The sequence below is a fragment of the Strongylocentrotus purpuratus genome, unplaced genomic scaffold (genome assembly GCF_000002235.5).
Source record: "Strongylocentrotus purpuratus isolate Spur 01 unplaced genomic scaffold, Spur_5.0 spur5_scaffold_5, whole genome shotgun sequence".
Taxonomy (NCBI): domain Eukaryota; kingdom Metazoa; phylum Echinodermata; class Echinoidea; order Camarodonta; family Strongylocentrotidae; genus Strongylocentrotus; species Strongylocentrotus purpuratus.
This window is the reverse complement of record NW_022145611.1, coordinates 468494-493657: the sequence shown is the minus strand read 5'-3', so window position 1 is coordinate 493657 and position 25164 is coordinate 468494. Positions and strand designations below refer to the sequence as shown.

Sequence of the window (25164 nt, the reverse complement as noted above, 5' to 3'; positions counted from 1 at the left end):
GATTTTTATGTAAAAAGTTTATCAAAATTCAAATTTGTCAAGATTTAACTGGAAAAATAATTACTCTATGTTAGTGCATCCATACAAAAACACATTACTATCAATCTAACTTGGATGCTGGTGTGAAGAAATAAGATTCCTAGGGGGGAAATAAGAAATTTATATTACCAATATACTAGGAAATAATAAGTGGATAGTGAGGACATGACGTCACAGACTCATGAGTGAGTTTCCAATTTGTCTTGTGATTTTCATTGTTCCATAGTTTTACATACTTTTTCAAAAATTCATAACTTTCTTATTAGTCATCCGATTTAGCTCAAACTTTTATTGATTGGTTTGTCTGATTTTTCTGCTTCTATTGAAAGTGGACTTGCCCTTTAAAGTCTAAGCTGAGTAAAATTAGACTGAGGTATTAGTTTCACTTTGTTTAATAAACAAAAGTATGAGTTTATTCCTTGCCATCAGTTTAAATGAATTAGTGTTAATAAAGGTCTCTTAATTTGCTATGTACCATTCACCACTATGTTCACAAGAATACCACTTTCTGCACACAAAAAAAAAAACATGGAGAATCATCCATCTTCATGATAATTACACCCCAAGTTACATAAATTCTATTGATATGTTATATGTATCTTATGTTAGTCTAATTATTCCTGCGAAATGTGAAATATCGGAATAAACCATGGTCTGCCACAGTGAAACAAACATATTTATGTAATATATAATTCAAACAATGTAGCAGTCTGGGGCTTCCGATAAAGCAAGTAAGAGAAAATATTGTTTACCCTTGTGATTTTGCATTGTAGATAACCTCTCAACCCTATTTCGTTTGTATTTGCAAGCCAAGGGACAACTTGTTTTGCCACATCTAGATACAACTGGAGCCTGTTTTGATGCTTAGTAATGTCCCCCATGAGCAAATAATATAAAATATCAAGAAGATCAGTTTCACAATCATCTCAAGATATCATTAATTTGTTGAGAGTATAATACCAGTTGCTTTCTCAGGTTGATTTGATGTCAATATATTGTGTTTTTCTTTTTTCCCTAGCCGACAATCAGTTAAAAATAAAACACAGTATGTTTAGGCCTCCGTACTTATTTTATCAAGTACTGAAGTATTATTGTATAGTTGTGTATATAGGAATGTCAGTTTATTATGTAAAATGACATTTTTCTATATCAATATATTTTGACTGTTTCAAGAGAAATTGAGAACCCATTTCAGGGAAATCTCCATTATTAAACAAATGGTATACATTGATTTATAAAATGGAATGAGTCAGTGGTTCAGTGCTTACCAACAAGTGTGTTATTTTGAGATAACACATTTGAATTTTATTGTCATATAAGAAAATCAAGGATTAGGAGTTACTTCCTTTTTTAAATACCAAATCATTATTTGAATTTAAAAGCAACATTTTCATTGGTTACCATGTCATTGGGTAACTAATAGAGGATCATAGAAATGATTATAACTCATTTCCCACATAAGTGCGAGTTAGCACTATATAAATTAAATTGCACACCCCATCCAAAATAATTGTATACTTTGTTTTTGCAAAAAATGGGAAAAGGTCATATCGTCTTTTTGATGATTGGTAAAATATGCACAGCAGAACTATGTTTTTAGTTTTCTTGTCTAGGTTTCTTTTATTGTTTTCTTCTATTTCTTTCATTTTTAGTACAATAGACCCTACCTTGTTTTCTTTCTTCTTTCTTCTGTTATTCTTTCCTTTTGAAGGTTAGTATGATATATTGTGATATCAGGCACTCATGCTCAATTCACATTCATATTCCTAGTTTTCTCCTTGAACCCTCCTATTGATGTATGATCATTCCTTTGGTTGCCATTTTTATTATTGTGACAATATTCATTAAACAAATAAACTAACTTCAGTGTATTGGTTTTCAAATGAGAAGTACAAAATGTTATCCTGTCCAAGTAATACATATCAATTGTCATTTGTACATTAATAAATTGATTTGCTTGTAAACCGATCTTGGTTTTAAAATTAAAGGGGAAAGAAAATAATGTAAGCACATGTAAAGACTAGATATTTAACTGCCATGATCTGAATCCTCATCACACATTTATAGTTTTCCTTTAAGAAGTAAATATATTATGTAGCCATATAGAAGTTAAGTATGTGAATCATGAGATGCATGTTATTTCTTGAAGTTCTATTGTTTGTATATAAAATGATTACACGTTGTAAGATGTGATCACGGAAAGATGTGTACATGTCTTGGCAAAATAGAGTTCATCTTCCTTCAATATGAAGTCTATAGAAGGAATTACACTTCACAGATCATGAATGGATGGGTGTCAACAAATCTGTATTACACACCCCAGCAGCAATAATGCATGATGATATGAAGAGATTAGAATGATGTGTTTCTTATCCCATTGTGAAGCTATGCTTCTTCCCTGTTCTTGGAACTAATCCTACTTCACAGAACAATTGTTCATATGCATTCGTCTGGAATGGTATGAGCGGAGAAGGTCTTTTTGAAAGTTTCTCTGTTTATCTTACCCCGCAAATACTTTTCTGTTGGTGATTGATTTTTGGACTTTTGCATGACTGGTTTATGAAAGAAACATAAGGTAATAGATGCAGTCCATCTGTTAAGGATACCGAGATTAGTTGTAAGAAGTAAAAGACAGGAATGAATGAATTTGGCCGATAAATATAAGGACATACCTTCCCTATGAAGACATTCAATATTAATGAAAGATGTGCAAAACATGGTTCATGGATGTAACTTTTTAGGATGCATGTACCAGACCAGTGTTTGATTGTTTATTGATGCTTGTCAGTGTTCATCACATTGTATGTACATGTATGTATTGTATATCCAATCGTTGGTATTCTTGTTTGGTTAGATAATATCTACTGCCCTTCTGTCAATTTCAAAATTGAAGAACGTTAATGAACCCCATAAAGCATCACAGGTTTCTATGTTTCAAAATTATCCAGGTATTTGTTAAAGTTTAATCTTTTACAAACATCCACATTCCAAATATGAGAAATGAACCAATGCACAATAATGTAGAATACAAGTATTTTGTTATGTAAGTTTTTTTGTAAATTTATAAAGCAAATTTCATTCTCACAATTAATAATTTATCTAAATTGACAATATTTTCTCTAGAGTCTAGACCTACAAAATATATAATTCTAATGATTTATTTTGGGGGAAGTATTTCTCAGAAAAAAATTTGGAGAATTTAATCTACATTAAAGATAAAGGTGATTTCTGGTCATCCGATTGCATTGTGAAAGAAAAGGTGTGAAATGAATCAGAAAAGGTTGACCATGTAGCATGTAAGTAGTGGTGTGTAATGCAAAGTTCTGGAGTCATCAAAATCATAATAAACTTGGCCTGGGCCAGTCTTGTTAAAGTAACAAGCACTGTACATAGAACGATGTATATGGGAATACACAAATGGTGTCGGGGCTACCAACCTTGATTTCCTAATCTTTCTATGCTCATTACTCAGCCAGTATACATTTTCTTCCAAAATTGTTTGGCAAATGACATTTATTTGTAATCTTGAACATCCAGTTTAAGTTTTGTTTGATTCTGTGAGAATTCATTTTCTTTATTTTTAACCAGAACTCACCTTTATCTTTAAAGATAAAGTTGAGTTCTGGTCATGCGATTACATTGTGAAAGAAATTATGTGGAATTGCTCAAAAAAGGTTGATCATTTAGCATATAACTATTTTTGTGTACTGCTAAGTTCTGGAATCATCACAATGATAAGAAATTTGGCTCAGTCTTGGTAAGTTATGAGCACTGTACACAAAAATATTTATATGACACTACACGACCATGTGGCATTTATATACCGGAGTGTTGGCTCAGTCAGTAGGGCATCCGCCTCACAACCGGGAGGTCGTGGGTTCGAACCCGGGCCGCGTCATACCAAAAAGACGTTAAAAGATGGGAGTTGCTGCTACCTTGTTTGGCGTTCAACAATAATGGGATAGAGCAATGTCGATCTGGCGCTGCTCAGTGGCTGCCGGGCTCACGATCAATTAGGCAAAAAGAATTTCCGTTTCGGTTTAATAAAATTTGGAGTGGACTAAAAGATTATTATTATTATTATTATATGCCATATTTAGAATATTAAGGCATTTGAAAAGCCATGCTTTTCAGGGAACATTTTTTCTCTGATGTTTACATGGTAGTGGTGGTTATTTTATCTGACTGCTAAGAAAGCATAAACGCTTGTTAGTAAGCAACCAGAGGATCGCCAGATTTAGGTCCTCTCCAAGATGCCTTACCAAAGGGCATTAGCGCATCCACTTGGTTTCGTACCTGGGTCACCGGATTACGAGACCACTGCACTACCAACTGAGCTAATAGGGACTTTTAGATTTGCGTGGACTGATACGTGTGATGTCCATTCAAGGCAGTGCATTAAAATGACGTCGATCGTAGCATAGACCTATTGTCTTTGTGCTCTTCCACACTTGCATAATAACAATGATAATGCTCACAAATTATTGTTCACCTCTTCCAAAAACTCAACCTTCTCTTTAAGATCACACATGCCGGTGACTATAGTATACCGTAAATATGTTTAAAAGAATTACAAAAAATATAGCCTCAATCCTGTTAATTTGGACCTCATTGTTTTTCCTCACGCTGCGATGCCTATCACAATAGCATATACCGTACTATAAAAACATATTACATCCATTCATCATCATCTCGTGACTGGTACAGACTACATAGAGCAAAGAGAACTGTGCAGCAAGAGATTAGTCTGATCAATACTCAATCCATATAAGTAGTAACTTAAAGTGAATCATCAGCTATCTAGCTTGTTTGATTTTATCAAGCTAATGGTATTTAATTCTCGCTACCCCAAATAGCGATTCTGCCGAGATCCGGGGAAAATCCTGAAAACGTGCATTGCATTATGGGATAGCTTTTCGACATTACAGCTTCCTGTGCAGGCGTTCGTGATCACAACCCTCTCTTTCACGGTAGAGTTTAACGGCCTTTTGTGCTAAAGTCACTAATTCTGCCCGAAGCTTTCCATTGCATATTATAATCTGTACAAATTACACTGATTGGCATCGATTTTAGCGTGCGTGAAAACTCTGCACAGCGAACACAGGCGCTAGCGCCAGCGGGATGGGACTCTATACCGGAAGTTGTAGTGACGACCCGAGAGAGTGAAAATTACCTCGTCTCGCGAATTTCGAGATTTTCGTACCTATTTAGGGTAGCGAGAATTGTCATTTTATTAAACTTGTAAGGGAGTCAACAAAGCAATTAATAATATGAGTAATCTAAGAAAACTTTATACCTTCATTAATTTTTTTCTGGTGGTGTTGTTCCTTATTATTTAGAAGAAAACTAGGATATAACTGTTAAAAATATTATGTCCCTTTTGCAGCCAACATCACATCGTGTAAAACTTTGCAGGAATTATGAATATGTCATGTATGTCCTCTCTGTGAAATTTAAATATTAGCAGTGTCCTAGTATTCAAATTATGCAAGGAAACCTGTTTACCTGTTAACTGACTGACATCTTTTTATCTTTGGTAATAACATACATAAAATGACCTGTAACAGCATTTGTCTACATCAATAACCCACTACTTGTAATGGCTAAAATAAAACTGATTGAATCTTTGTACGACATAAAACGTATGTCCATTGGGTAAAAGGGTATGAAAATCAGACTATTACTCAGTTGATTGCAATCACTTAAGTCGATTTGACAACTAGTGGTCATTATTTTCCCACTAAAACCATTTTCAAGCCCTTTCGTTTAGAGGGAAGTTCTAAATTAGTATTGTCTTTTAAATGCCATTGGAATTTAACCTTTTCATTTTGGGGCCTGCAAATTGGACATAGTACCTTTAAAGCTGTTTAAAAAAACCTAGACTATCATTATTGATATTACTCATGTGATAAAAATGACAGAATTTATTTTTATAATTTTATACTGAGGATTTTATGTCTTCCTTTACCTTGAAGTTAATGATTATTTTAGAATTTTGATCAAATTGGATTTTTACAGTTGAAAGGATATTTTGGACAATGTCATGAATTATGATTAAAAATCAAACAAAGTATGACTTCTCTATTTATATTTTTAGAAAATCTTTTGAAAGAATATACGCTTTGTTTGCAGCAAGTTAATATGTCATGGTGATGTTAGGATTTATTTGCTCACAGTCACCATAGTCCATGCAAACGTGTGTAAACAGCAGGATAAATAGGCCACATAATATATGGTCAGCAGAGCTGTTTGGAAAGGTCAGCTGGGCTGTTCCCTTGGTTTTCTCATGCCTGGTTTACAGCGACTTTACGTATCTTTGAATTTGATCTAGGGAACTATTTAACATACACCTACATTATAATCATTTGATATTAGTCAGTCCAAAGTATTTTGTGCTATTAGTTATTAGGAAAGAAAGCAAACACTTTATCTTAAATATGATTCATCATATTCTGGAATTGAAAACAGAGCTCTTTAATATGCCATTTCACTTATCAATACAAGCGCCCCAAACAATGGTCCAATCTCTATTTTAACACAATGAATTAAAATCATACTCTGTTTTGACAAAGGGCTGTAAAGGCAAGCTAAATTAAAGTATCACATGTTTTGATAACTGTTATGCACTCTAAAATTAGCTCATTAGTAATTTAATTTCTGTCATGGCTTCATTAGTCTAAAATTATTTCATTACGTTAGCAAAATCAATGATTTTTGCCTGCAGTGTAAATGCAGCTTATTTATGCTGGGGTTGTGTTGTGTTAATAGTATTTTCATTCAAGGCCATTAAGAGGAATATTCATGCATTCAAATTTGGTTTGTATAGTCTAGTCTAGTATTATGCTGGCTGTTAAATTTAATTCACTTTTTGTAGTCTACTATGTAAATATTTTTGCCACCAATTTGACCACCAGATAGATGACCCGAGAATTCAGAATCAGGTTTGGAGCTACAAAAGTAATGATAATAATCTGTACACTCTACATCTAAATTCACAGTTCATAGTTAGAGTAGCATAGCTTCGAGGCTTTGAGAGGTTTTTGACTGAAGAGAGTATGACGGAATCAAATTTGTATACTGTATTTCTTTTTGATGAAAAATTGAGAGACTGCGGGACCTACAATACATGGAGTTTTTTTTTACCTCAAAGGGAGATGTTAAAGGGACTACATGTACTTGATACATTTCTAAATGTATCCTTGTGTTGTACATCATGGTTAAAATCTGCTTCATTACGTCTTGTCTGTGGACTTGACTTTGCTAATTTTTTAACGAAAACTTCATTAATGAGTACTGAAATTTACTTATAGAGCAATGTGCATTTTTTATTTTGGCTTAAAAAATTCAGGTGTGTGGTTAGCACATGGATGCAGCAGTCGTGAAGGCAAAGCATTGAATTTTCATGATAGTCAAAAAGTGTTGTATTTCAAGAAATAGTTCCCTCTGTGTTATGTTTCTTTTGTTATTTTGCAATCCACCAAATAGAGACTGACTTATGAATGTTAAATACAATATATATAGGGCTGTAATCTAGAAAGCTAGCTACCATCATCAGTTGATCTACATTAAATTGAATGTTTCTCATACGTAAGCATGATTGTATACTCTCTCTTTCGCACATTTTTTTCTTTTGACCTTGTGACTACTGATTTGTGACATTACCATAGGAGCAATGGGTTAATATATTTTTCTATCATAAACAGCAAGCAGTGAAACTTTTCAGAATATTGCAACTACCTTATGCATAGACGGAGGTCAGTACAGAACAAATATAGAGGACCATTGATGAAAAATATGATGAAAAATAATGAAGTACTTGTAAAAAAAAACACTGCAAGGAAATTTTACTTTCACAATAAAATAGGAAATAAACTTCTGTAAACAATAAGTATTTTGCAGTTTGAACACTGACAGAGTCTCCAATGTAGGCAATGATTTATCTATATATGTCTTTCATTCTCTCTGACAATCTGTGTCGATACAAAGTTGAATGTTATTTTTGTACACATGCACTTCACTAGTGGCACATACACTGAACAGTCAACAATCACATTTGAAGTCATTCGTGTGTGGTTTACTGCAAACATACTATAACAAGATTTTCCATATATGATTAACAATATCCGTCCAATAATTGCATAAAGACTCTTGTCCTGCAAAACTTTGGTGTATGAGCCTCTATCTACAGATATATCCATTTTATCGGAGGATACGACTTTGTTAAGACTTTGACTGGGCACTAGAGTCTTTATCTTTGTGTTTTTTCCCCAGCAGTGTACCGTATGCATGAACAATGATCTGTCAAAGAATCACATCCTACATGATGCCCATTCATTTATTGATTTCTATTATGATAAAGATAAAAACATGATCTAGGTTTTTCAGCATGCTGTGCATTTAGAAATTATTCTATATACATTACTCTGTGTAGACATAGTCCATCCTCGATGTCTTTCACAGACTTGCAGTGCCTGTCAACTTTCATAGGTCAAACTTCATTGGGTATTTAATGCAGTAATCTAATCGGGTCAAACAACTCGAAAGTTATTGTGCAGCTGTGAATCAGTGATTGCTTTGTTATTGTTTTCAGAATTGATGAATTTGTAATGTGCAGAAAATTTGAACGCAAGGAAAAAATATCAAAGAACTATTCATTCAGAATCTTTAATCAGGCAGCAGATCGCAGCCCAAATAAAAGCACAAGTCATATTCTGTATTTGACCATTTTGCATGTGTGTTGGGAACAACGACCCGGTGTCCCTTTCCTTTGCTCATTACTCAGCTTCTCACAGTTCCTAAATAGATAGATATCATTTGAATAATGAGTGATGTTTTTGTATGATTCTGTAAGGTCATACTTTCCATCTATCTTAACCAGAACTCAAAATTACTTTACTTGTCTCACATGAGGCATCTACAAGAACACTAGGATTTGCTCTTTTTCTTGTAACTTGCTGTCTGCATGGTGGGAGCCAAACTTTCTCATGCTTTTAAGTTGGTCATTTAAGTATAGAAGGCAATTATGGCAGAGAAATCTGATAGGAGATTGAAAACATTATAATTCTTGTTTGCATGGATGATGTATATATTTTTCTGCACTCTGCAGTAAAATTGTATAAATTTTATTTTTTGAGACTAGAAAATGCATTTATTGGTCTGAAATCACAGAATGCTATCATGCTCCTCATATCAGTGATGCTCCTCCAGAACCACCCACCATGCTAGGTAATTGATGGTCAAATCCATAAAAAGCAATGAAGCCAGAGATAGATGAGAGAGAAGGCCAACACTCTCACAGCAGTCCTCTAAAATAATTGCTATCCATTTCAGCTGATAATGAAGTAGAGTTCTTTCCATATTCATCCACAATTAATCAACTTAGAACAGATATGTAGTACTATATACAGCCTTTTCACACACAGCTAAAATTCATCGTATCTAGTGATGATTAGAATCATCGTAAAATTTTAAACATGTTTATAGACAAAATTTCCCAGTGTGAACATCGTTTATACGATGTTGGGATAGATACGAAGTCGCGATCCATACGCCCCTAAAAGCAGGCTGCAGATACGAAGTTCGTATCTAGAGAGCTTGACATTTTGTGTGTGAAAGGAAATTCTTGTTTAAACGTGTTTAAACTGGATGGAGCGTGCGCTTTGATTGACATGACATGACCTTCAATGCGCAATGGCACTACTGCGCATTTTACGAGCAGTAGTTAATCACGAAACAATTAACGATCGCACCGAAATTTCTGTGTGTGAAAGGCTCGTGATTAGTTTAAACACGTTCGAAACACGTTTATACTAGTCATGTTTATAGAATTTTAGCTGTGTGTGAAAAGGCTGATAGATGCAGACTTTGAGTCAAGGATATTCAGTATATCTTTCTATTATTCATATTGTAAATGCTGATAGCCTGTTGATCTAATGGCCCTTTAAGCTTTATTCCACTGATATCTTTTGTATTATGGTAAGTTGGATCTGAACTGGTCATTGATTGATTGGTAGGAGAGATTTCTATGTATATGCAGCTGGATAGTAATACAAATAAGGGTCACTTCATGTTGAAATGGCAGTCTAACACACATATATGCTTTTCACACTGGCAATATTTTCCTTAACCCCGTACTATAGGTGGGGTTAAGGGGGGGTCTTAACCCCACCTATAGTACGGGGTTAAGCCTATTCCACTTTCTGTTCAGACTGGTTTTTACCAAAGTGGGCTAAAGTTGGCTAACCCCACCTATAGTACGGGGTTAACTAACCCTGCAAAATAGCAGGGCTAACTCCGCAATTGTGGTGCTAACTCCTGCTAACCCCGCAATTGCGGTGCTAAGCAAATGAATGAGAACAGAAACGAAAAATAGTCCGGTACTACGCAATGGAGCGTATCGCAGCTGGCCAGATGCGAAGTATGTCCAATCATAACATACACGATATCCGGGGTTAACGAAATGCAGTGAGAACAGCGGGAATTTTCTTATTCCGGAATAGGCGCTAGTACGGGACTAAAAACAGCGAGTGTGAAAAGCCAAAAAAATAGTCCGGGGTTAAGGATAGTACGGGGCTAAGCAAAGTACGGGGTTAAGCAAAACCAGTGTGAAAAGAGTACTAGATTTACCTCAGTTAATGCATCATTCCATCAAAGGCACTGGAAATTATCTTATACTGTTTTCACACTGGCAATATTTTGCTTAACCCCGTACTATAGGTGGGGTTAAGGGGGGGGGGGGGGTCTTAGCCCCACCTATAGTACGGGGTTAAGCCTATTCCACTTTCTGTTCAGACTGGTTTTTACCAAAGTGGGCTAAAGTTGGCTAACCCCACCTATAGTACGGGGTTAACTAACCCTGCAAAATAGCAGGGCTAACTCCGCAATTGTGGTGCTAACTCCTGCTAACCCCGCAATTGCGGTGCTAAGCAAATGAATGAGAACAGAAACGAAAAATAGTCCGGTACTACGCAATGGAGCGTATCACAGCTGGCCAGATGCGAAGTATGTCCAATCATAACATTAACGATATCCGGGGTTAACGAAATGCAGTGAGAACAGCGGGGACTTTCTTATTCCGGAATAGGCGCTAGTACGGGACTAAAAACAGCGGGTGTGAAAAGCCAAAAAATAGTCTGGGGTTAAGGATAGTACGGGGCTAAGCAAAGTACGGGGTTAAGCAAAACCAGTGTGAAAAGAGTATTAGATTCTTTTCCATTTGCATAGATTTAAGTTTTCCAACCAATATTCCTTTTTAATATTCTTGAAGAGTTGCTTCATATCTTGATGAGAAAGTTGTTTCAATGTAAAATTTTCATTTGAAACTCCTAATTGTGCAATGATTGATCCTCTGTTATAATATCTTATAATGCATGACTTACATGAGCATATTTTCCATACTTCATGTACCCTATTTATATGAGCAAGGTGTATCGTGTACCCCTGGTTTGTAGGTCAAGGTAAACTGAGCCAGACCCAACCGTTAGTATACAAATAATACACAGCAGTGAGGGCAGGCACGTACACAGGGGAGGGGGGGGGGGGGGTTCGGGGTTAAAACCCCCCCCCCCCTTTAGTATTTTTATGTGTGTAAACCCCCCATAACCCCCCTAAACCCCCTCCCCTTTGGCTGACCTAACAAAGCTGACCTTACCCCCCCCCCCCTCAACACGGAGCAAAATGTCAAATGTTAAAATTTCGAGACAAAAAAAAAATTAAAAAAATGTCCCCCCCAGCTTATTCAGCGGCTGGCTGAGTCGTTGTGAAATTTTCGGCCCGATAAATGTTAAAGCCCACCCCCCCCCCCCTTGAAAAAATCCTGCGTATGTGCCTGAGTGAGGGTATTAGTAAGAATTACCGCACAAAGTACCTTAGGAACAGTCTAACACGCCCGAGGCGGTAGCCGAGGGTGTTTGGACTGTTTTGAAGGTACCAAGTGTGGGTAATTCTACTAATGTCCTAACAAAATGCTGTGCATTATTTGTTTTATAAGATTATGTTTTATTTGTTATATAAAATGATGTTTATTAACATAATTTTAATAATGACCGGTCATTAGAATTGGATATTGACCGGTCATTATCCAAATTACGCGTTAGGCAAAATAAATGCCTGGTTATGTGTACGCTTTCAACCTATCATTAGGATCCACGTCATCATCTTATAACCCTTATTACCACAACTTGTTTTTCTCGCATGAGGTGTTCAATCTTTTTTATGGGCACATACATGCTGCTTCTGCATGTGATTGGTCATCTGGCATGTATACTTTTGTTTGGTGTTTTGTTATAAATTAATCTAATCCTTAATTTCCTCAGAATTAAATTAATAACCACGAAACATAAAGTCCCATTGTATTTTTACACCAAATGGACAAACCTTTTATTTCACTGTTAATTGACCTATTATTATAACTAACACTGTAAGAATGGTAACTGACATTTTATTTACTTCAAAACTGTTTTTACCATTATAGTTTTTCAGTACACTTAAAGGGATGGTTGAGTTCTGTTGCAGAGGGCATTACACAAAATAATTTTGTTGTAAGATAATGAAAAACTGAGTGTCAAATTTGAAAGAACATACAATTTAAATGACAAAATCATCTTTGTTTGAACAAAATCGGTTGAAACGGCTGAAATATCCATAAATATAACAATTTCTAATACTTGTGTACCACCACAAATATTAGATAATTTGAAAAGGCTATTGAAAAAAACAAAATAGCGCCTTTTACGTCTTATTTCAGCCAATGCCGATGTTGGATTTTTTGTTGGCATTTTCGTGTTGGTTATGTTATGTACAACCAGCTGGCCCATGTATTGTTATTTTTTATTAGATAATTAATCAATGGTCACTGTATTTTTTAAAAGTGGAGCTGAATTAGTATGATCGTATTGGCTAAATTTTACACATTTTGGGGTCTAAAATTACCTTCATAGCAATTTTAGGTTCTAAAAGGGCACTAGCAAAGAGCAATAACCATGCACTTTGAAGGCATTTGTGGTCTGAAAACAGAACTTAACTATCCCTTTAATCTTTTAAAATGAGGGTAGTATCAGCATTTTGCAGTCACACCTTATCCTCAACCAACACATACACACTCGTATATTGTCATCCTCTTGCTTTACAAATGTATTCTGACAGCATGGCATGTATAATGTCTAATCCAACTCTAGCTTGATGCAGTTTACCTGCATTACTACAAAGCCTTCATATGACACACTGTTTTACAAGTCGCTCATATTGAAAGATGCAAGAGACAAGTGCCTTTGTAGTTCAGATTTTGAAACAATTAATATGAGTCATTTTCTAAATCACTGAGCAATTGGCCACTTTCCTCCTTTGCAGAGCTACTGAATATGGGGCCTGATCTAATTATAACTGGACTTTGAAAAACCATAAACTTATCAACTGTTCATTGTATTGTGACTGAATTTGGTAACAAGTTGAAGAGAAACAATCCAGCAATTGCCTTGTTAAAAACAATATAAACAATATGTTAATCTGGTTGTAACAGTTTCTATCATTTATTTTCTCCAGAAATTTAGAGTTAGAGGTCTTTGATTCTTTTGTATTTCTGTGTTTCCAGAATGCATATTGAAAATGCACTTTGAGGAAATCATCCTAACTAATTGATAATTTCTTTAAACAAAGATCATTGATTGCTAGCATAATTACCGGTAATGAATATTCATGGAGGTATTAATCAATGCTAAATAGGTATCTGTAATGACTACCAGAAGTTTATAGAGGTGTTATTGTGAAGCAATTCGGACAGTATTTAGCAATGGACCTATTATTTAGCTACAGATTTGCATGAGCTTCAGTTCTAATTATCTTATGATTATAGACTCAGTATGAAGTATATAGGGAATGAAAGAAATGTAACCTAAGATTGAAATGGACAGGTATCAATTGAGCAACTGTGTTAAACTCTTGCATATATTATCAAGAGATATAAGGGCAATTCTAGTGGGATCTATTATAACGCTCATGAATGTCACACTTGACTCTTTTCGTGTCCTTTTTCACTGATTTTCCTCACCATAGTTTGATCTGTTTGTGTCATTTTTCTGCTTGTCTTGAAAACAAGTTATTTTGGGGCAAGACTGAATTTAGTGGTGAGCATTGACCCCATCTCTGGGAGTAATTTTAAAATGCATAAAAATACTGTGATTTTTTTTCTCAAAAGTCCTGTGTTTACCCTGTGTAAATCATGGGGGGGGGGGGGGGGGGGGGGGGGAGGGGAAGATATAACCATTTTCATATTAAAAGTTGAGTTTGCAAATATTGTGCATTTTTTTAAAACTTCTCTTTTGTGCACAGTGCACACTTTAGGATTGTGAAAATATTTTCTAAATATTACTGTCTTATATTTCATCTTGTAAATTTAATAAAAATAAAAATGTCACTGACCTTTTCTGCTAATTTTGGTTGAATTGTGTCTTATTAGTAAATGTGTCATCCCAGGATTCTTCTATGTGTGTTCTGTTTGGGTTACATAAGAGGTGTTTGTTCTGTCTCTAATGACGCACTCTTCTGTAGACAGGTATGTTTACCTATAGCCTTAATGAAGCTTGATCTTTGTCTGTTTACTTTGGTCTATATGTCTCATGACCCCAGCATGTTTTAGTTATTACTGATATGGAATTTCCATCTTCCTAGTTCCACACCCCCCTCCCCACCAAAAAAAGTCTTTTGTCCAATTTCTATACCGACTTAGAGACTCTTCTCAGTGTTGTTTAAACAGACATAGAAATCTACTTGTTCTGCCACAGTTCTGGACTTTATAGAACTGGCCAAATGTATATTTATATTTTCTCAATCAAATGTGATATGCGCCAAAGCTTCAAATTAATAATCTTCACATAACAGTAATGAATTTCATATGGCTTCTTAAATTCATATTTTTTGCATTGTTGTGCCAAAATATTATTTTTTGAAAACATCTCCAACATTCTCATTCATGTGATGTATGTGTATTTTGTCAAGATTACAGGCTACTAGAAAATATTCAACTTATTCATCTTGTTTTAACTCAGAAATTGGAAGAGGAACTGTCAGCCCACCAAGTGTTGGTGAAGTCTGTTGCTAGACGAGGAGCCAAGCGTAGGTCTCCATCAGACAACAATGAGGAGAGTAAAGGGATCCCCCTGGACCTAGAGACAGACCATGAACTGGCAGAACACAGGTCTAAGTGGGAAGAGATCTCCAGGCAGGTCGCAGAGAAGAATAGACAATTGAATGCATCGCTGGAATACATTAGACCACAGGTATGTAGAGTAATGATTATTATTATTTGATGCATAAATGGAAAACTAAGACAATAGTTATGTATAGTAATTATTGTTTTATTATCCCCTCGTCAACGAAGTAGGAGGGGATATAGTAACGCTGCTGTCTGTCCTTCCGTTGTCCGTCCGTAACAAATCAGGCTTCCGTTCAATTACTTTAGTAATGTTTGACGGATTTTAATGAAATTTGATATGAAGGCATCAAAATACAGCCTAAGTTCGATTTTGGAGTATGTAGGTCAAAGGTCAAAGGTCATAGCTCATTAAATATGCAAAAAATGTGGTTTTTATTCAGTAACGTTAGTAATGTTGTTGGGTATGTACGCAAAAGGTCATATGTCACAACTCATTAAATATGCAAAAATTGCTAAATATAAGCCATTTGTACCCCTACGCTTTGCGTTGATTTGTTGAATGCATAACTAAAATACACTAGTCCACACATAGAGTAGTAAGTACTATATGTATTACTGGAATTTAATATACCACATATTTGTGATGACTTCTAGTGTTGAATGTGTCACTGAAATACATCAGACCACAGGTGTAAACAAATATCTGGTATTTTTTTATGCATCACTGGAAAACATACATTATACATTGATCCCAAATAAAATCTTTATATTTTGAGTGTAATATATTTTTGAATACAGTTTTGTTTATGGGGAATTGGCATTTAAAGAATTGAGCAGTTTAGACTGTTGTTGGAAGCATGACAGTGTAGGTTGTTATTGAGATGAATTATACAGTTTAATAATGTGGTGAGTTATGCCTGATCGATAACAGTTGTTTGTTAAGGACATGGTGTGTGACGAAAGCCGTCTATTTCCTATAAGGTCCTCCTAGTTATGGTCCATTGCATGGTAATATTTTGATGACAAGGGTCATACAACTATTCATAATATGCTTGTTTTTAATATTCCATGCGTAATACTGTGACCAGGAAATAGCAACGTATCAACAGTGCTTAAAATGTTTGCTCACTTGAAGTTCCTAGTGATGTTTATGTGGACTTACTTTGTAATCTCTGTTCAAGACTTGGTATAGTTCTGTTAGGCCTACTGTCAGTGGTAAGAAAAATAAAATAACATGGCTGTGTGAATATTATTCTGCTTGTGGAAAGACTACATTTTCTATTAAAAAAATATCAACAACTACAATAGCTGTATGATCCTTGTCAATTTATCCACTGTTTTCATGATGATTTACAAATGTACCTGTAAACTGAACAATCTGCTCAAATATTAAATGATTTGCTTAATTCGAACTGATATATATGAGTATCATTTTCAATTAAAGGGCCACTCTAACCAAAACGGGCTAAAAAATGAAAAAAAGACATGTAGAATCATTTTCGACGGAGATTCGGAACATGACAATGATTTTTCTTAGAAATCATCAATACTTCTGGAATCTAGCTTTAAAAATGACGACTCCGAACGCTCAGCAAAAAGCCTAGTTTCGGGGCTGTATTGCGCAATAGAATATGATGTCACTGCAGGAGCCTCTCCGGTGAAAAGGAGGGTGATTTAGGCATTAAAATGTCTTTAAAAAGGCAAACTGTGATATTAAATTTAAAAAAGACATTTGTCCGAAAAATGATATGCACTTGATAATCCCAGTACGTTTCTGGCAATTTCATCATTCCTAATTATGAAATGATGAAATTATCAAATCGGACATGCCCGCAATGACGTTAAATGCGTCATCAAGCCACGATACCGTATTGACTTTTTCGAGGTGCGTAGCCCAGCAAGCGTGAGATCTGTGAAAAATGGATGGTTATTATAATTTTTCGTCAATTTAGAGATTTTCTGAAAAATCAGAGGCTGGAATATTAATAAGTAGAGGTGTATTCATGTTTTAAAAGGCTATGTTAGTTGGGTTAGAGTGGCCCTTTAATAGTATAAGTATGTTTAACATCATTTACAGGTAATCATTACGTTTTTTGCCTATACTGTTTATTCAAGTTGTTTCCTCACATTTTCTGATACAAATCGGAGGTTATAAGTAAGGTGGAAAACGAAATTGCCATGACTACAAAATTTGCATTTGACATCCAGAGGTTAGAATTTTCAATGTCCTATTTGTGTGGTTGCTAGGATACCCCGTTTGTCCACCACCTGCCGGCCAGGAGGAACCTTCAACTAGATGTTTTGAATCACGATGGAAAACAGGAGGAGGACCTGAAGACATCCCTTGATGCTCTTAATCAATGCTGGGCTAAGATGGAGACTCAGGTAGGTTTCTTTCCATTTTTGTCTTCATTATGAAAAACAAGTGATAAGGCATTCTTCTTTTTGAAAGTCTCCACTTTTTACAATCATCCACTTTTTCAAGATATGCCCACTTTAAAAAAAATTAAAAAAGAAGTATGATGATATAATTTTTTCATATAACATTTATAGGTTAATGTTACTATTAAGATGTGATTAATGTTATTTCATCTTTGGAAGAAAAAATACAGCAGCTCTTGAGCTATTTGTTTTGCTATTTAACAATTTATAGATGAAGTGCTGGGTTTGAATTTGCCTTCTGAAATGAACTTTACTTGTATCAATAGAACATGCAGGTAATCAATTAAATAACTCTTCACTCAAACTACAAATGGTGCACTGCACTCAAAGTGTGTATTAAGTTTGTCTGTGTTTATAAAGGGAAAAGATTAAAGTAACAAAGTGATATTAGAGTACACAAAACCTTGTTTTTTGCTTTGAAAATATCCCTGTCTATTGGGGTTTGAGGTAAATACTCCCACACAAACTGCATACCTGAAGCTTATTGCCTTCAGTTGTTTACTTGTTCTGTTGTTTGCTTCATAAATATTAAGAGGAAGGACATCAATGGGGAAGAGCTTTGGTTTAAGGCACACATAAAGCCCATGGACAATATTCCCAAGTTCATAGCAATGATTTAGGTCTACCACACTTTAACAACAAAAAAAAAAAAAAAAATATCAATTTTATCAAATGAATAAGCATATGTAGGGAATCTAGAAACAAGATTTAACGTTTCATTGTAGCAACTGATAGTCCTTATTTTTAATATACAATTATGACTTTAGGCATGCTTACATTTTTTCTTCATTGACACATGAGTTTCATTTCTCTGCATATTTTGGGGCTATGTGACTGGGTAAGAGGGATTTTTTACACTCGTGTTTAAATCTTTAATCTTTGGACAGAAAACAAGTTTTTTGATATCAAGATTTATCAATACTATTTTGATTTTAATGAATACAAGCTAAATGCCATCTTGAGATTCTTTTCGTATAAAGAGAGTTTACCAGAACATGCTGAATATAAGTTTTGTTCAATGCATGGCTTGTTTATGCATTCATTGTTCAATGCACATGTGTTTCGATAGTACCAAGTACAAAGGATAAACAGTTACATGCCATTTTTTCGGCAGCTGATCCATGGAAATAATGGGATCAGTCTTATCAAACAATCAGTGCAGGAAAACTGTACAATTTCATATGGCTAGTATTCCTTTTCTATTGTCTCCCTTCTCTTCCCACACATATGGATGAATCAAAACCCTTTCCATATGTGCTGAAGTGCTTCACAGAGAAGGTACACGTGTATGAATACACATAATAGTATTGATTCTGGAGGCGATGATGTGGAAGTAAAATCTCTGTATAATGTCTGCATTTTAATTTGATACTGATGGGGAAAGGGAATAATTGTTTGTGGTTTTCATACTTCTGAGCTGGGTCTGATACTTTATGTATGATTGCATATATATGGTATGTCTGTACTGTATATTAGATAGATTTACATACAGGAATATGAACCATATGCTGTACTTGATCAATTGTTTATTTGTAAACTATGATGGATCTTTTCCTGTTATACCATTCTTTTACAAAACAAAACAGATTTATTTGTGGAAAAACTTTGAAAAACAAGTGTTTGTCAGGCTATATATCAGTGTATTGTGAAGTTAATAATAGATTAGAAGCTAGAATGAGAGAGAGAAATAGTAAGTGCTATCATTAAATCAACCAAGACTTATACAGACGATATGATACAAATATTTAGCTCATTCAATACCATCGCCTCCCCATTCTAATTACATATGATTGGTCTCATGATAGTGTGTATTAATGTTCTCTTTTGGATCTATAATTATTTTAGGGTACATTATCTTTTACAGTTTTTTTAAGGAAACATTAAAGAGTGTATTTTCATGGATGAATTCATGATATGCATCATGAAAAAGTGACAGAATAGAGTGGAGATAGAGAGAGACCTAGTTTGGCGTTTTTACTCAGACACAGATGCACTTGTGAAGAAGCAATTACTTTGTACTAGTCTCATGTTTTATACCATAGAACAATTACATTGTGACTTATTTCTCTACAAACTGCAGCAGATTTATTAAACAACTGGTAGTGAAGGCGTGTTGAATTAGGGGGGGGGGGGGGGGGAGTGATATTGGCATTCTGACCGGCCAAAATACCTCATTCTTTTTTTAATGTGTACATCAGTCAGATCTTGAAAGTCAAATTGTATTTTGGCTTGGTTCTGAAGGAACTGGCCTCAAATTGTGTATATCAGCTTTCATTTTAATACAGTCAATCACTTTAATTATTCAAATATTTTTTGAAGAGAGAAACTGCAAGTCACTCTAATTTTAGTATGGTACATGATACATTTTAAAATATTTTTGTCTGATATTTTTTAAGAGAGTGTTAGAAGTGAGACTAATACCCCTTTCAAACTGGCCTGATTTTCATCGGATGCATCCGGACGCATCTGATGAAATGGTCATTATGAATGCTACAGAGGAGAAAAAGCTGATTAAATAGGCAATGAAAAGAAGAGAAATAAGCGATTAAATTCTCCTGGTCAAGAGCAGGAAAAATTCTCATTCTATCGGTGTGAAACCGATGAAACAACCACTCTGGAAAAAACTGTGATTAAAACACCGATTAAATTGGTCTGATGTAGCAGTGTACGCGCGCTTTATCGTAACCAGCTGTGTTTGTTGACTTTTTGTTGAACATGCTGCATGCCAGCTAGATGGGGCGCGGGCTTAATAATTACGTAATAATTCTTCACTTTAGGCAAGGGGTCGCCACAGCGAGTGAATTTCACCAGCAGTATGAAAGCAACAGCAGGGAAAACGGCGGTTTCACCTTTGTTTACATAAGGAAAATTCAATCAGTATTTTCATTGGTGTGACTCCAATAGAAGCCAGTTTGAAGCAGTATTAGAGTTGAATGCACTGTTGTTGAATGAGAGACATTGATGGTGAAGCCTGGAGAAAGTCAGCAGGCCATAGGAGCTCACAAATTGGTACCTGATGGTGTCCCTAACATCTTGATTATGTCTTTGAGATTAAGAGTGAAGGATTTGGTAGAAGTCTGTGTTTACTTGCAGATCTCGCATTCATTTATATTTCAACTGAAATTCAAATGTTTCATTGATGTCCAGAATTGACAGAATATTCACTCATAAGTTTCAATCGAACAATCATTTTTGTACATCATTGATTCATTTATAAGTCACAGGTTTTGTCATCATACAAGAATTGAAAAGCTGAGTTGATGATCAGTCTTAACAAATATCTTTTTTTAGCTATTGTTAAGACTTAGATTCCAAGTTGGAAATGATATACCCGTAATGTTAGGAAACATAGTCTTTGAAAAACATTAGAGAACCTGCAATAATGCTCTTATGTCTTAAAAGCCATGATTATTAATTCTCAGTAAGTAATCTCAGATTGATGAAATGTAGACCCCTATAGTTAGCATACTATACATATACATTATTTCTAGGAAGTGACTGGACTACATAAATACGCTACAGGTTTGCATTGGTACCAGGGTTTATTTACCTCACAGATTTATTGCATATTTCAAAAACTGTATGAGGATTCATAGGAAAAACAATATTTTCCCATCTTCTTGCATTTATATTAGTTCAATATATTGCAAAGTAATAACCTTGCAAAATCCTCTTATTTTAACAGAATATAAAATTGACAGAGCTCTATTAATAGATTAATTCAACACATTTGTGTGCAGTTTTATGCATTTTAAGGTAAGAAAATATCAGTGTACAACAAAAAAAGCAGTAGATTTGCTTAGATACTACATGTATATTAAAATTCTTGTTTGATCCTTTGTAAGAAATGATAATGCTGTCAGTAGTAGAAATGTTGTGAGATGAATACCAGGTATCATTTGTTAATCCTCTATAATGCATCCCTCCTATTGGCATTCAGTTTCCTTACTCTGTGCATTTCACCATTCACCATTTGAGGCCCCTCCCCATCCTCAACATCTTATTCTAGTGCTTTTCAGACTGTCGTATCAGCATACATTATGTATGGGCAACACTACTGCTGCTGCTGCTAAAATTAGATTCTGACTGCAATTTGAGGAGACACAAAAGAGAAGATGTTTACGTCTTGTTCTTCTACTAATTCCAATAAACATTTTAGAATAAGGTTCCACTCAGGTGTAAAGCTGGTAAAGTTAACCAGTTAAAAAATTAGAATAACATTCCGCTCTGATGTAAAGCTGAAAGTTAACTGGACAACAAATTGCAGTCTTGAAAACCTGTTCTTTTCCTAATTGCAATGTGTATGAGAATAAGGTTCTGCTCAGGTCTACAGCTGAAAAGTTAACTACTAAGAAATCATAGTTGTATTTGTCTTAAAACATTTTCTTAATTGATTCTAACAATAATATATTAGAATAAAGTCTTGCTCAGATGTAAAGCAGGAAAGTATCCAGAAGAATATACATTTTACAAATTTTTGAGTGAACTAATGATTATGCCCTAAGGTTACTTTCCTCAAAAATTTCAAGGGAGAACTACCAATGAATAATAGATTCTCCAGTTCTTTATTGATGATGAGTGTCAATCTGTAAGTATAAGAAGAAATTGGGAAATTACACCTACTTATTTTCGACTTTGTGTCCATTCTATGCCATGTTATGTACTTCATAAAATATAAATGGCAAATAGTAGATGAATATTGTTCAAATTGTTTTTATCTTTAATAATCATATCCAATAATGTACTGTATTCATTTTCATAGAAAAACTTTAAGGTAGCCAAGTGTGTACAATCTGTAATTTAGGGGTCAGAATGGCACTATTTTTTTTTATGTGTGTTCCATTAATTTCGGTTGCAAATGTAAATATTCATAAACGATCCCTTCAAGTTCCTGAAATTCAAGTTATTGTTCTAGTAATATGTGTACATCACTCCTGGGCCCGTTGCACAAAACTTACATTGATGGTAACTTTGCCACCAATGGTAGCTACAATGGAAACCTTAATTTTGATTGGCTGTTGAGCCCTGTTACCATGGTAGTTGCCTTTGATGGAAAAATTACCATCTATGGTAAGTTTTATGCAACGGGGTCCAGGAATGTCACTTAAAATTGTAATGAGAAGGATGGATAAATGTATATACATGTATGCAAGTGAATAAAAGCCAAGTAGCCGAGTAGGAAAGGAGGAAATGCAGAAATGCAGAGGGATTCTAAACAGTTATTCATGGCTTCTTCTTTACATGCTTGAATGAAGATGTCACTCTGTGTGAATGTCAGTGTGAAGGGAATGGAAAGAGAGAAGGAAAAAAATAAATAAAAACTGGTCTGGATTATTGCACTTCAAGTACAAGTCCACTCCACTGAAAAGTTGAGCTGATTAGATAGACAAAAATCTAAAAAGCCCAAATATAACTTGGTTTTGAAAAATGGTATTTCATTCACCTGATAAGAATAACAGTATTTGAACAGTCAGAATGCAATTATTATTCTATTATTGTCTATTGAAATATTATTCGGAGCAATTTTTTAATATAAAGCTGTTATCTCATGACTCACCTGCTTTTTACTGTATCAAATGATTTTCATGACAAATCTACCTTCCCCTGGAATTATTTTTATATCCATGTTGTATTAACAGCCTTTTCACACACAGCTAAAATTCATCGTATCTAGAGATGATTAGAATCACTCAACAGTTTTAAACATGTTTATAGACAAAATTTCCCAGTGTGAACATCGTTTATACGATGTTGGGATAGATACGAAGTCGCGATCCATACGCCCCTAAAAGCAGGCTGCAGATACGAAGTTCGTATCTAGAGAGCTTGACATTTTGTGTGTGAAAGGAAATTCGTGTTTAAACGTGTTTAAACTGGATGGAGCGTGCGCTTTGATTGATATGACATGACCTTCAATGCGCAATGGCAGTACTGCGCATTTTACGAGCAGTAGTTAATCATGAAACGATTAACGATCGCACCGAAATTTCTGTGTGTGAAAGGCTCGTGATTAGTTTAAACACGTTCGAAACACGTTTTATACTAGTCATGTTTATAGAATTTTAGCTGTGTGTGTAAAGGCTGTAAGTCATGCAAGACTGGGGCATTGAATACAAATATTTGTAATCAACTCTTCAAGGTTGACTGGAGCTTTTCAATGTTTCACTATTTGAGATATTTTGCTTGTGTTTACTTTTCTGCTCCGTAAAAATATCCGCATTCAGTGCTAGCTTGACATGTTGTGGTTGTGTATTGTCAATAAAATCATATAATAAATGTTTTATGCAGAGAGAGACATGAAGGCACAGGAAGAAAGAGGGGGACAGACAGAATGTGTGAAAGAAAGAGACAAGACAGAAAGTGTGTGTAGGTGAGAGAGAGAGAGAGAGAGAGAGAGAGAGAGATGGTGTGGGTTTGTGTGTACTTATGGGTATCTGTGTGACAGAGATATAGTGTGTGTGTGTATGTGTGCAGGAGAGAGAGGGAAACGGTGTGGGTATCTGTGTGACAAAGATATTGTGTGTGTGTGTGTGTGTGTGTGTGTGAGGGAGAGAGAAATGGGCAGACAAAGAGAGAGACATAGGGTGTGTTTATTGACCAAATTTTTGCCTAGAATCAGGGTTCTCAAACGTCTTTCAGGCAAATTTTGAAGGTGATAAATGCAAAGCCTTTTTTAAACGTCTTTAGATATGGGTATATCTAAAGACTCAAAAAGGTGTGTTTTGAATGTGACATACAGCCAGAATCACAATTCTGAGACATGATAAACGCAAAGCTGTTTTGAACCCCACATACAAATCGGACCTTCCCTGGCTAATTTGCGGTTCAGAGAAATAGTGCGCACCATGTGCTATGCCCTAGTTGACCTCCGAGCAACTCTCTGCTTCCCGGGTCAAACGACGCAAAGCAGCTGCGCAGAGACAAGGCCTTTATTTTGAATCGTGAGGAGACGATAAACGCGTCATCCCGAAAATCACATTCGTATAGTGGGGTTCGATATGTACATATCTAGTGGCAAGACCCGATAAACGCACCCATAGAGACGTAGATAGACAGAGACGAGAAAGGGTGGCTATACTCTTTAGTCTTATCACAAACAAGTGTCTTCTAAAGAAGTATGTGAAATCAATAGCCATTGTAATCCTACATATCTTAAAAGTACGGTAGATGTTTCGCAGTCTCAGTCTTTGAAAATATTAACACTATACTATATATATAGCTTTTTTATATTTTTGAGTTTATCAGCTGGGAAAGAAAAAATATTTTTAAATGCTTTAAAGTGACTATGTGTGTCTTTCTTACAGGTATCAGATCAGCAGTCAAGATTAGAGCAAGCGTATGAGTTCCAGACTTGTTACCAGGACGCTTTACAAGCTGTATCAGGATGGCTAGATGGTGTCCAACTCAAACTCTTCTCGGAAGACTGGAGTAAAGATACAGAGACTCAACTCAAGGAACATGCTGTAAGATACTTAAAAGAATTATAAGCATTAAACACATTATAACAAACACTTCTGGAAATTTGTAATTGTTGG

The 25164-nt window shown here is 35.1% G+C and overlaps 1 protein-coding gene across 4 annotated transcripts in view; it reads left to right on the top strand.

The window, feature by feature from the left end:
- The window catches only part of LOC754884 (nesprin-1), a 127407-nt gene that overhangs the window by 2763 nt on the left and 99480 nt on the right, over positions 1–25164 (top strand). For all 4 annotated transcript variants that reach the window (XM_030999729.1, XM_030999728.1, XM_030999727.1 and 1 more), the window contains exons 2-4: positions 15081–15311; positions 17435–17572; positions 24934–25092. In XM_030999729.1, coding sequence (XP_030855589.1) covers positions 15081–15311; positions 17435–17572; positions 24934–25092 — 528 coding nt within the window. The remainder of the gene's footprint in view (positions 1–15080; positions 15312–17434; positions 17573–24933; positions 25093–25164) is intronic.